The sequence below is a fragment of the Rhinoderma darwinii genome, chromosome 4, assembly GCF_050947455.1.
Source record: "Rhinoderma darwinii isolate aRhiDar2 chromosome 4, aRhiDar2.hap1, whole genome shotgun sequence".
NCBI classification, from domain to species: Eukaryota; Metazoa; Chordata; class Amphibia; order Anura; family Rhinodermatidae; genus Rhinoderma; species Rhinoderma darwinii.
Window position 1 is genome coordinate 16,840,116 of NC_134690.1, and position 13,429 is coordinate 16,853,544.

The following is a 13,429-nucleotide window of genomic DNA, read 5'->3' on the forward strand; positions in this document are numbered from 1 at the left end:
ATATCCAGGGGTCTGTGTGGCGCTATCTCCAGGGGTCTGTGTGGCGCTATCTCCGGGGGGTCGGTGTGGCGCTATTTCTGGGGGGCACTGTCACTATCTCCAGGGGCCCTGATGGCGTTATCTCCAAGTGTCTTGGTGGCGCGATCTCCGGGGGTCTGTGTGGTGTTATCTCTGGGGGCGGTCTGTGTGGCGCTATCTCCAGGGGTCTGTGTGGCATTATCTCGGGGGGTCTGTGTGGTGCTATCTCTGGGGGGTCTGTGTGGCGCTATCTCTGGGGGGTCTGTGTGGTATCTCTGGGGGCGGTCTGTGTGGCGTTATCTCGGGGGGTCTGTGTGGCGCTATCTCTGGAGGGTCTGTGTGGCGCTATCTCTGGGGGGTCTGTGTGGTGCTATCTCTTGGGCGTCTGTGTGGTGCTATCTATGTGGGGTCTGTGTGGCGCTATCTCTGGGGAGTCTGTGTGGCGCGTGTCTCTGGGGGCGGTCTGTGTGGCACTATCTCTGGAGGGTCTGTGTGGCGCTATCTCTGGGGGGGTCTGTGTGGTGCTATCTCTGGGGGGTCTGTGTGGTGCTATCTCTGGGGGTTCTGTGTGGTGCTATCTCTGGGGAGTCTGTGTGGCGCTATCTCTGGTGGGTCTGTGTGGCGCTATCTCTGGGGGGTCTGTGTGGCGCTATCTCTGGGGGGTCTGTGTGGCGCTATCTCTGGGGGGTCTGTGTGGTGCTATCTCTGGAGGGTCTGTGTGGTGCTATCTCTGGGGGGTCTGTGTGGCGCTATCTCTGGGGGGTCTGTGTGGCGCTATCTCTGGGGGGTCTGTGTGGCGCTATCTCTGGGGGGTCTGTGTGGCGCTATCTCTGGGGGGTCTGTGTGGCGCTATCTCTGGGGGGGTCTGTGTGGTACTATCTCTGGGGAGGTCTGTGTGGCGCAGTGTATGACACTATTCCACATAAAGTATTTGTGTAGTCCAGGACTAATAGACAAATGGCTGTTATCATTCCTATTGTCAGGAGGATGTGTCGCTACACAATCTGCTAGTGTCAGGGATGGTTGTGGACTGTCAGTATGTAGGAACACATATAGGGAGACTATTAGTATCGTAACACACATTTGTCAATGCTCACGCAGATAGGTAGGGTTGACTCTAGGCGTGGCATGGCGGCGGTGGCGGAGAAGGGGGGCCCGAGTTTGGGAAACAGCCACTGGGCTAAGGTGTATGTAAACTTATGACTTCAACTGTGTATGTAGTTTATATTCTAGTTGTTTTTTTTCTATTTTATCTTTTTTCAGTATTTTTGTTTTTTTCTCCGGCCTTAGTTATGTCTAACTTGCTTGATTGCATTTTCACTTTGCTTTTTTCTTGCCTTTTTTTTTTAATCCAGTAATTATTGTTCATAGTGAATGTTCCAGACGGTACAGTGCGGCGTGTTCCTGAACAGTGCCGATCAGACATGTTTTCTGCATTGTACTGGTAACATTAGCACCTTTCAATCATTCCGCGGCGCACGCCCTTTATACTCCTGCACTTTTGTTCTCTACTCCGTGGGTGCGTTTTAAAACCCTTTCATCTACAACTTTATAAAATGTGATTTATTTATTTTTTGTGTGTGTTTAGCATTCAAAGTCCTAAGTATTGAAATTAATTATCAAAGCAGGGGAACCAGTTTAAGTTGACGTAAAAGAATGTTTTGAATGACTTTTAATTGATTTAATGAATGTGTTATGCTCTTCACAATAACATTAGGCAAAAAGTGGCACTGAATACAAGTTTTGAATATTTAGAAATGGATGTCAGAACTTTTTGTTTTATACGGGTTGTCTCACTATAAAAAAAAAAACACCCAGTCCATATTCTCTACAACGAGCCGGAGCAGAGAGATGCTGACAAAGAGAGACTGTCGCACTGGTGGACACGGGCTGTTCATGTATTACACGGTCTGCCATTCATTTCAATGACCGGCATGTAATTCAACATTAAACCTGCAGTGGCCACTGTAGAGAAAGTATATGCCCAACTACCACTTCCCCCGAGTCGACCGCACAGGGTTTCTGTAACTGGAACCTGCAGCAATCTCTTGTCAGATAGTATATTAGTTATTATTATTTCCTGTTTGAGACTCCATTCACACTAGGGTTCCACAATTTTTACTGAAAAACGCTGCTGCCCTCATGAATACACCAGACCCATAACTTTGAGTCTGTTATATTTTTTAAAGAAGACCTCCAGTGGAAACACAACTTTCCATGTCTTCACCCCCCACCTGACTGTATACCACACTCTGCACTTACATATATATATATATATATATATATATATATATATATACGCTGAACTTTCTTTATGAACTGCTGCCTTATCTGTGCTTTAAAAAGCCTTCATCTTGATTCTTCGATTTCCCCAGCTTTCTCTTCCTCTCTGCTTTGCTATCAATCCCCTGATGCTTCACACAGCATCACATGACCAGCTAAAGATCATACCATTTCTGCATGCTGGGGGACCCTGTGATTATCATTCTCTCTATATTCTCCTAAATAAGCTGAGAAACCAAGAGCATATAGACAGAGAGGCTGCACTATATTCTTCCACATTATACCTGTGTAAGTATCAATGGGGGCTGATGATAGAAGTTTCTGTCCCACCTGTGTAATACTGGTGTGGTACAGGAACTGCTGAAGCCTGAGATGGGTGACACATAGATCTCCATAGACTCGGGTAGAGAAAGTAGTCACCGAGCCGGATCCACACTGCTGCTAAGCCACCGTCCCAGTCTGATATATAGAGATAGATAACAGGTGAGAGACTGACACGTGGAATACCATATTGGTGCACATGGGACAGTTTAATTTTGGCCAGAGTGTCTCTTTAATTGCTCCTATTAGCCAAAAGGCACAATATTATTTTGTATTGTTTTGGCTAATAGGAGAGCGAATCTGTCCCTATACTATGCTGCCCTTATATAGGGCAGCATAGTCTGATGACAGATACACTTTAACGTCCACTACCACTCCATTCCATTGGGGCAACCAGGAACGGCAAGGTAAGCCCCTTCTCGTGATCACAAGGTAAGCCCCTTCCCAGCAGCCGTACCCCTACCTATCATATATTTATCACCTATCCTGTGGATAGGTGATAAATAATAATTATGGGAAAACCCCTTTAAGTGGCTGACCTATGTCAAGGTGGTATTAAAGAACAGTTTTATACATTGTTCAAAGTCAAACTCAGACATTTCTGGTAATCCTGGGCACTTGCACTCTATTGCTGTAAATGTCAGAATGAATTGTGACTGGTGATGGCCCCTTCCTCCTCTCACGGCTTGATTAAACATAGCTGGAACCTGCGATCGGTTGTTTATCTAAAAGTTGGAAGCCAAAATTGTGTTTAGATCAGTTGTCACTTCCCTTCCGCTTCTTCTCTTGTTAACTCATATAAAGTGCGGGACCCAACAGTGGACAACAGTGAGCAAGCTCTTACCAGGGTACAGAGAATATAAAATATGTGCAATACCCAACTATGGCATGATGGGAGGGTCCAGAAGTGTACAATAAAGAGGGGCCCCATGTCAAAGATCAAAAAGGGCCCCTCATTATGGGGGTGGGTATTGCCACCCTGGATCTGGTGTTTGTTTCCCCCTTCACGCCCCTTCTATTACCCTTGAATCAATTCCCCCTTGTTTGCTAACAGTGAAGTTTCTCTGAGGAGGGGAGTCCTACAGAGGTTCTCGAGACTGAAAAGCAAAAGGGATCGGACCAACAGGACGGGGCCCCATAGCAGCCTCATGGTTATAATTGGCTCAGTAGTTAGTATTTTTGCCTTGCAGCGCTGAGGTCCTGGGTTCAAAACCAAACAAGGACAACATCAGCATGGAGTTTGTATGTTCTCGTCTTTCCCTGGGTTTCCTCCAGGTACTCTAGTTTCTTCCCAAACCCCAAAATCATACAGATAGGGAATTTAAATTGTGAGCCCCAATGGGGACAGTGAGGACAATTTCTATATAATGCAGAATATTTTGTCGATATACAAGTAACAGAAATAAAAAGAATAACTTATTGAAGGTGCTCTACGACGTGTGATCACAGGTAGCCGATGTTGGGCTTTAAGGCAAGATATGCACATTTATGTGTTCTGCTATTCAGCTATGGCCATAACCTCGGGCCTGCCCTGTCATTAGTTGTCCGGGGCTGCACTCACGGAGCTTAGTAACTGAATTTCTCAAGCAATTTGGAAAGCTAATGTCTAGCACTTAAACACATGAAATCAAATTTAACAATTACAGAGCGCAACTACCTCCCCCACTACCAGCGATGGAACATGCCTGCATTGTAAGCTGTACATATTTAATGGTGGTTAGGACCTCTCAATTATTTATCAACCGTTCCGGCACCATTCAAGTAACCCTAGTCAATACATTGTCATAAAAGGTTTTTCTACATATATTTCGTATTCCAAATGTCCTTTCCATCATCCCAAACATAAAACCTGTGTCCTATCCTGTGAGAAGCTTTCTCGTATGCTCAGTATTGCCCCCCTACAGGCCGAAGTTAAAAGATAAGTCACAATTGGCTCTTTACACATTGACCTGACAACGTTGAATATCTTTACTCCATCGACACCATCTAATACAGTCATCCGAGACTGTGGAGCCGAGTATTGTTTCATGACACACTCCTCGAATTATCTTAGAGTGTAACTTTTTGTTTTTCCAGGCATGGGCTGTTTCTGGGGAGCAGAGAAAAAGTTCTGGAGACAGAATGGAGTCTATTCTACTCAGGTCGGTTTTGCTGGAGGTCATACTCCCAATCCTACCTACCAGGAAGTCTGTACAGGTACGTTAATTCAGATGTATATTCGAGAAAGGATAGACGGGAACGTGGGGCTAATCATTATTGAAGGGGGATGTCCAATCTTTTAAAACATTGTCAGACTTTTCCTTTGTGGCATGGATGGGAACAATGCCATCCGTAGTATATCAGTAGAGCTTCACACATCTGTATTATTTACTATAGATACACATCAATGCAATCACAACCGAAAAGGTCATTTGAGAAGAGGTTGTCAGAAAGTGGACAATCCCTTTAATTGAGGTTAATATTACGAATGTATTGTATATTTTTATTGGCTGGAAGTGCTCAGAGCCATAGACTCTCTGTGTGCCGGCTTAGGGTGCCTCCGTACAGCACCATATGATGAAGATATTACTTCCAGGTAGAGAATATCTCCATAGTACGACATCCAGTGGCACCATTTTTTTTTCTGTTGGAGTCATACACATAACTCTGTAGGCTTTAGTATGAAATCGGAAAATACAGTATGGTCTCATAGACATCTTTGAACTTCTCGAAGCTTGTACAAAATGGTAATAACTAGCCTTAAGCGGCAGTTCCACCGCTTTATGGAATTTACAAAAATTAAGGGCTATTAACAAAACTAAAAGAAAACCAAAAAATTCTATACACGCCTTTTTTGTATTATTTTGAAGTTGTGTTTTAGGCAAGGAATTGAATGACTGATCATAGCCTGGAAGGGTCTACCACTCTGGTTTAGAGAAGTCCTTTCCAACTTTACTGCAGTCTTGGGGACATGAAGCTACAACCCCAATCTATCTGTAGTGTTTACTAATTTTTTCTTTTATAGTTGAGTCTTCTTAATGTTCATCCCCCCGGTTGCCTTATTCATCTACCTCTTGAATCTTTCTCTTCTGGCTTTGTCCTCTTCTTTTTCTAGGACAATGTGCCACCCAGTAGGACAAGTAATGCTGCTTCTTTTTTCCAAAACTTCTTGGGTTTACCTGAAGACATATTAGCAGACTACAGACTGCTGTACACATCAGCCAGTTAGTAGAATCCAGGCTCCCATCTTTGATGATACAGTCTGTAGTCCGTTGATAGGTCTGGATGGAAATGAAAAATAATTTAAATTACTCTGGTATCTTCCCATCAGCCCCCCAAAAGAGGAGTTTCACTTTAATGCTTTGGGATGTTAAACCCTAAACACCAAAACAGTTGTGCCCACACCATGTCCTTCCGCAAGCAACGCCCAGGATTGGAATTAACGCCTAACCTCCAGGTTAATCCCCTTAGATTCCAAGGTCAAATGCGACTGCGTCATCTAAGGGATTTACCAAAAAGAGGAGATTCCCTTCAATTGTAATTTCCAACCCCCACGATGCGATTGAAGAAGGGCCTAAGACCCCGTGGGCTGTCATAGGTGAATTTCTATTAGGCTGTTCTTTAGGAATGACCTAAAAGATGACTTTTTGACTATATTTCGAATACAGAGGTACCCCAATACATTATCATGTCATTTGTTTGGAATCGGAGCAAACAAACATTAAAAATATACATATTTAGTATCGCCGTAATCGTAGCATAAAAAATAAAATGGTGAAATTCCTTTTATTTTTTATAATTGTGGAAAAACTTCTTTAGGATTTGCAGTAATCGGAGAAATCTGAATGGGGGGGGGGGTATAATAAAAAAATAATTTTTTCTTTCTTTTTTTCAACATTTTCATGGGTTTTATGGTTTTTCTCCAAGATTGATGGGTTAATGATCTGGGAAGATGCTGATCAAATTATTTCCAAGACTGAATCATCCAAGTTTCAGAGCAGATAATTAAAGGGAACCTGTGACTTTCGGTCTCCATAGTAACTAGGTGTTGAAAGAGCGGTAGGAATAAGGTGTTCTCTCTTTTAATGAGAATGGTTTAGAGCCTTTCCCGTTGTAACTGTCATTGTCAAGATAATGCATCCATGTTGTGCCTTTGACATTTCTTGTTCCATTTCCATTGTTTCTGGTGGTCTGAAGTAATGTCATTAATGCTTTGTCTAGAGCCTTCAAATTATTATTATTTTTTTATTTTTTTTTCAAAATTACTTATCTGAATTAGAGCTTCCTTAAAAATAATAATTTCATGCATTAAATGGCATAATAACCTGCCATGGTGCCCATCAGTGGTCCCTTATGGAATGCTATTAGTTAATTGTAACTTGGGAGTCCTTGACACCCTCCTGAATTGTCACTATGAATCACGACATTACATAGAACACATGAAGTCAAGCGTATGAATTGTGGTTCGGTTTCCATTTAGAAAGTGGTCAAGGGCAATATTGTTTTTGTACATTTCGGTAATTATGTGGCAAACAAAAGATTTCCACCGTAAATGTCTTGCACCTGGAATTATTTGACATCTTCTAAGAGGTTCATACTAAACTAATGACACTGACATATTGTTAGGAAATCTTAGACGGTACTTGACCATTCAAGGGGTTTGTTTTCCACCAAGAGTAATGTCAAGCAGGTTGACATTATTACCCCGAGAGTTAAAGGAGTTTTCCCTGTCCCCAAAAAAATGGCTAAAGGCAGGAAATGTGATAAAATAATAAAAGAAACATTACTAACCTGGTATATCCAGTGCCGCCGCTTTGTAGGTCCCGCCGGTCTTTGTAAGCTGTCCTGCGATGATGTCGACGTCGACTACCCGCATGTGACCGCTGCTGCATCACTGCTGAGACCAGTAATTGGCTTGAGCAGTCACATGCTGGTAGTTGGCCCGTCTTAACTACAGGACATCTAACAAAAAATGGCGGGACATCAGGAGTGGCTGCACTGGAGCAGCGGGGGATATTACAGGTGAATGTTTCTTTTGTTGTTTTATTTTTTTGGAAACTTGGAAAACCCCTTTTAACAATGTTTAATGTGGGTGTCTGTCTTTGTAAACCCATTTTCAAATACCCTATTAGGGAATTTTAAAGACAATATAGGGGGCCCTAGTTTGGGACTTCCATCCGTTAGACGGAGCAAAGAGCAGCTACAAAAAAAAACGGTCCAGCTGGTGCATGCATTGCACGGACAGGCCATTGATTTCAATGGGCGTCTTGTAATGCTTAATTTCACCTGTTGTGGCGCTGCATGGAACTTGAACACTTGCTTCCAGGTCCCACCGAAGATTATAACTGAACACTGGGGGTCCCAGTTTATATTCCGGGCACCCTTCTAACATAAAAGGAATTGTCTAAAGAGAAAAACCCCTTTAAGTCGGTTTGTTTGCTTTTTATTAATCTTGAATTGATCCTTAGTTATTTATAGTTTTACAGTCACACCCAGAGCTGTTGCCCTCACATATCCCTATACCTACCTGCTAGTTCAATGTCTTTACAATGCTTTGCTCTAGTACATTATGGGAGTTGCTAAAAAAACCAAAATCTTAGAGAAGTAAAACCCATTATAAGATCTCAGTTAAGCTGTTAGGGGGTGTGTTTGTCAGCACTTTGCTGACAGATTCCAAGTGGCAGCACGCAGGATTTTGAATGAAGTCTGAATGCTAATAAAGGGGAAGACATGATCTAATGCAAGTTCAATACAATGCTTATAAAGCAAACTTCTCGAAATCCAATTCTCCAAATACCCTCTCTAATCATCTATTTACGTTATGATTAGTCTATGATGGCAGTCTAATAGCTCTTCCTTCGAATGTGTCTGATGCCCATAGCGGTCTTCCAGTTCTAATTTTTTTCCAGCACAACCTCATGTGACACGTCCATTGGATGTGTTGAGGTGGTCACAACAGTTGGTGTCTTGGAGCTTGGACCCTCCATGGATGTCTAGTACAATTGGGTCCAGCCCAGTAGGGTTACGGCCGAGCATGACCAGCCACCAAGACCCAATCATTCTGGTTATCATATGGGGTCTTAGCTCCCAAATCTCCACACGGAACCCCCTTAATTAGCAGGCCAGAAGATGCTATATCCGAATACCCCTGTAGCTACATTAGCTTCCGTATTGTATTTTATTTGCTACATCTGAATACACAAAAATGAGAATTAATCACTCGCAATCTCTGGTGAATTTATTGAATGATGCAGCAAATTCCCTCTAACAGAACAACATGTGTTAAGCGCGGCGTTGAAAATTCTCGCTGTAAATAATTGTGTTTTATGTCGTTTGAAAGCAAAATAGGCAATGTGTCTCCGTCACAGCGAACCGTCTACACCATGTATCCAATCCTCCAGGGTCTGATGCTATAAATTGCCGTGTCTGCTGGTTGAATATTCAACAGCTGTACATTTTATTACCATCTTGTTCAAATATTCATAACCATTGTTTTATACTTAAGCTGTTGATTGAAGGACTGAGCTTTGCTGTTCTTTGATGAGCTGCTTATTATCGATAATGGCTTTGACCCTTTTTCTGACTGGCAGGGAACAAACTGGCATTCAAAGCAAAGGGTAAATGCCCCTTGAATGCGTAATATATTTATTGGTATAAGTAACTATAAAATGCTGCCCGTGGCCTGGACGTGGAGCTGGCCGGACGCGTTTTGCTGGGGCTCCAATCCCTGGAATATTGTCCCCAGTAATCCTCCTTTTATAAGGGGCTTCAGCGCTCATCTAGGCAGTGTCACATAGCCAGCAGAGGCTGGTGCACATTTCTACACCCGTACTGGGGCCATTGCTCCTCTTTTTCAGTTGCGGCCTACTGACTGCTCTGAAGCCGCGGACTCAAGTAGCGTCTGGCGGCAGAAAGTCCGAATGGCCGTGTGACGTCGGCTGGTGCATCTCTCCTGTGTGCTCCTGGGTCTACGGGGAGGGTTCCTCCTGCAGGGTGAGGTATTCCTGGGGTGATAACCCTCTTCCATCCTGAGTACTGCGGCCCGGAGTGTTTGGGCCTGAACTGGGGCTGTATCTCCGGCCTGGATTGATTGCGGTGGCCGGACTCCGGATACTTCCTAGCTACTTGCCCTTGTTCATGACTGGGACTTGTGGTTGCGATATAAGGGGATGCTCTGAAGAAGGAGATCCTGTAGACGCGGCCGTCATTGTGGAGGGGTGAGTGACTTTAGCAACCTTGGTGCCACTGATACTTGGATGTGTTTCAGCCCCCCTGCTATCACCTTCTATACTACCAACATGTAATTTGGACATAAAAAGATGCTTGGTGGACCTTCTCTCTTCCCTATGCCCATGATCATCTAAATGTATGTCTGGCTGTGCACCGATCTGAGTTGAATCTCCGTCTTTACATTATCCTGCAACTCGGGGTACTTCCACAATGCCCCCTCCAAACAGTCCAAAATCATCGACCAGATGGATAAATCCACCGTTTCGAAGCCTGGGCCTCGCGGCCTTCTGAGGCCTCCGCCTCTCCTTTCACTTGTGTCGACTCCCCTCCTGAACCGTCCATGTTGGATGTGCTGAAGGCTATCACAGAATCTCGTACGGTTCTAACCGAGAAAATCGATGCCCTTCAGACAGATTTTGGCCTTCTCAGAGCTGACGTACACATACTAACTGAAAGAGCTGCTGAGTCTGAGAGGCGTATTTCTGATTTGGAAGATGTGATGACTCCATTGAGATCAAGGGTTGACACTCTGGAGACGCAACAATCCACATTGTGGGCGAAAGAAGATGATATGGAGAACTGTTTGCGAGGATGTAATATACGCTTCATCGGCCTTCCTGAAGGTGTAAAAAGACCAGATCATGCTGCATTCTTGGGGACTTGGCTCAAGTCTTTGTTCAGATATACTGCCTTCTCTCCTATGTTCTGTGTGGAACGAGCGCATCGTATCCCGACTAGAACTCTTCCACATGGAGCGCCGCCACGCACGTTTATTGCAAAATTTCTAAATTTCATGGACAGAGAGAAGTTGCTGGAACTAGCAAGGAAACAAGGGCTTTTAAAGCATGCTAATCAGGATTTGAGTCTTTCCGGATTACTCATTGGAGGTACAGAAACAGAGGCAGCTATTTACGGAGGCCAAGAAATGCCTTAGGAAAAAACAAATAGTTTATTCTATGGTATATCCCGCTAAACTCAGATTGGAACACAACGGCTCTACAATGTTCATGGACAAGCCGGAAGACGTCTTTGCCTGGTTGGAACGTCATGGACTCTAGCTTCTGTACTCCTGCTGTTTTGTATCTCCATATGTGATAAGGATGTACCACAGGGGGAGACTATTCTATGATATGGAGTGTGTTCTTAGAGCCCTCGATTTCCCTTGCCAATGCTCTCGGGTGTGATGGGTGCGGAGAAAGAGCCCGAACTATTGATGTAGGTCAGATACTTTAACTGTTCGGCACCTATCGCTCCCTATTTTCTTCTGCTGTGGGGACCCATGATGAAGAAAAACTGTTCTATAACATGGTGTGTATTCTACTCTTTAAATTTTTTTTCCATGCTGATGTCTTCAGTGATGACGGATGTCCGGTAGCCCACCAGTACTGGGATATGTTGCTGTAATACTCCTGTCTTCCAAGCTGTGGTTCTATAGTGTTTATAGCTTTTATGTAATGATTCTTGCTGTATTCTAGGGGAGGGGGCTGCCCCCCCCATTGCTAACCAATTCAACATACCTTGGAGTTAAGCTTCTGGTTTTTGCTACTTGCTATGATTGGAAATGAAACCTGTCTCAAGTTCGGGGGGATGGGTGGGTTTGGGTTGGGTTTACTTGTTTTTGCCTTTCATACTTATCTACTTGTATGCATGTTATTTCTCTGCATATGTCGACTGGTGATCTGATCTCTGGGAGTGTTGGAGTTGGAGGTTTCCACACGGGAGGTAGTTTCAATATGCAACCCCAGTGTGTTGCGGCTCCCCAGATCTATATTGCCCTCACTATTATTTATGGCGATGCAACGCCATCTTAAAATTATTTCCTGGAACGTAAGAGGCTTGAATGATAAATTTAAATGGGCTCTGGTGTTTAATTTCCTCTCTACTTCTAGTCCGCAAATTGTTCTTCTACAAGAGACTCATTTACTCGGTTCCAAGCTGCGAGCCCTTACACGGCCGTGGGTCAGGTATGGTTATCACGCCTCCTACTCCAGTTACTCCTGTGGGGTCTCTTTGCTGGTACACAAATCTCTGCAATGTGATGTTACAAACGTAAGAATAGATCCGAGGGGGAGGTTCCTTGTGCTACTCTGCCAAATTCATTTTACATCCTTTATTATATTGAATGTCTATAATCCTCTTCCGGCCACTGTACAATTACTCACTGATGTAATTACTCTGATCCTGGGGTATTTTAATCTATTGCTGAGCTCTGACCTAGATAAACTGGGGGGTGTCCCGGGTTCTGTTTCCCCTTTAGCTGATTGGGCTGCCACATATCATTTATGGGAAATTTGGCAGGCTCGTTACCCTAACTCTGTAGCCTATTCATGCCACTCACCTGCCTATTTCTCCCGTATTGACTTGGCTTTTGGTAACGCAGCCTACTTGATGTTTGTAGCGGATGCACAGTACCTCCCTCGAGGAACTTTGGACCACTCTCCCCTCATGGTTACTTTGGGGTTCCCTGAGATTTAAAAGCGTAAGATTTGGAAACTCAATTCTCTCTGGCTCTCCTGCGCTGAGATTGCAAATACTTTAGAAAAAGAAATAGTGGGGTTCTGGAGTACTAATTTGGGTTCGGCAGATAGCAATCTGTATGTGATGCTTTCAAGACATATGTTATAGGGGTAGTTATACGGGCAATATCCTCGTATAGGAAGGGGCTAGCTCGGCAGTGTACGGTTTTGGAGGCTGAGTTGGTTGCGGCAGAGGAGGCGTATCCCAGGACTAGGGAGCCTTCAGACTTTGCTGCCTTCTCTGCAAATCAACGAGAATATCTTTCATTAACTGAAGTTACTAGGAAAAAAACGTATTCTCGGCAGAGAGTCTTTGAACATGGAAATAAAAATGGGCTTTTGCTGGCTTACCTGGCTAAAGAGGACACTGCCCCAAACCCTATTTTGGAAATAGCCTCCTGTACTTGGATGTCTGTTGGTGACCCCTTGGCCATCAGTAATGTATTTGCTGAATTTTGTTCTTACTTATACTCTTCTAAGGTCTCCACTACACCTTCTGATCTAGAGGCATACTTGGATAATATTGTATTCCCCATTCTGGATAGGGAGGATGTTAGTATTCTCGAAGCTGATTTAATTATAGAAGAAATTACAGAGGCTATTGGTTCCTTTCTGAACCGGAAAACCCTAGGTCTGAATGGCCTGCCCATAGAGTGGTATAATTTGCATGTTGACTTAATTGCCCCTTATTTGCTTAACCTTTTTCAATCCTTTGATGAGAGCCATACCCCCCCTCTCTATGAGAGAGGCTCTTGTAGTACTGAACCCCATGCCCCATACAGATCCTAAAGAGTGTAGCTCCTATCGGCCTATTTTATTCCTTAACTGTGACATTTAAATAATGACTAAGATATTGGCAATATGTCTGCAGAAGACAATTTCACATATTATTCATCCAGACCAGTCTGGTTTTATGCCCGGTAGAGCCACTGATGTTAACCTTCGGAGGCTTTTTACTAACATGTCTCCTGCTGTGGGCTCGGGAGGATCCAGAATTATTGCCTCTTTAGAACTCGAAAAGGCATTTGACTTGGTGGAATCGTCTTATCTGTGGTCTGTACTTGGTAAATTTGGTTTTTGAC

The 13,429-nt window shown here is 43.8% G+C and overlaps 1 protein-coding gene across 4 annotated transcripts in view; it reads left to right on the forward strand.

Annotated features, from left to right (window-relative positions):
• Nucleotides 1-13,429, forward strand: part of MSRA (methionine sulfoxide reductase A) — a 295,027-nt gene that overhangs the window by 151,967 nt on the left and 129,631 nt on the right. For all 4 annotated transcript variants that reach the window (XM_075860869.1, XM_075860871.1, XM_075860870.1 and 1 more), the window contains one exon: nucleotides 4,699-4,818. In XM_075860869.1, the coding sequence (XP_075716984.1) occupies nucleotides 4,699-4,818 (120 nt within the window). The remainder of the gene's footprint in view (nucleotides 1-4,698; nucleotides 4,819-13,429) is intronic.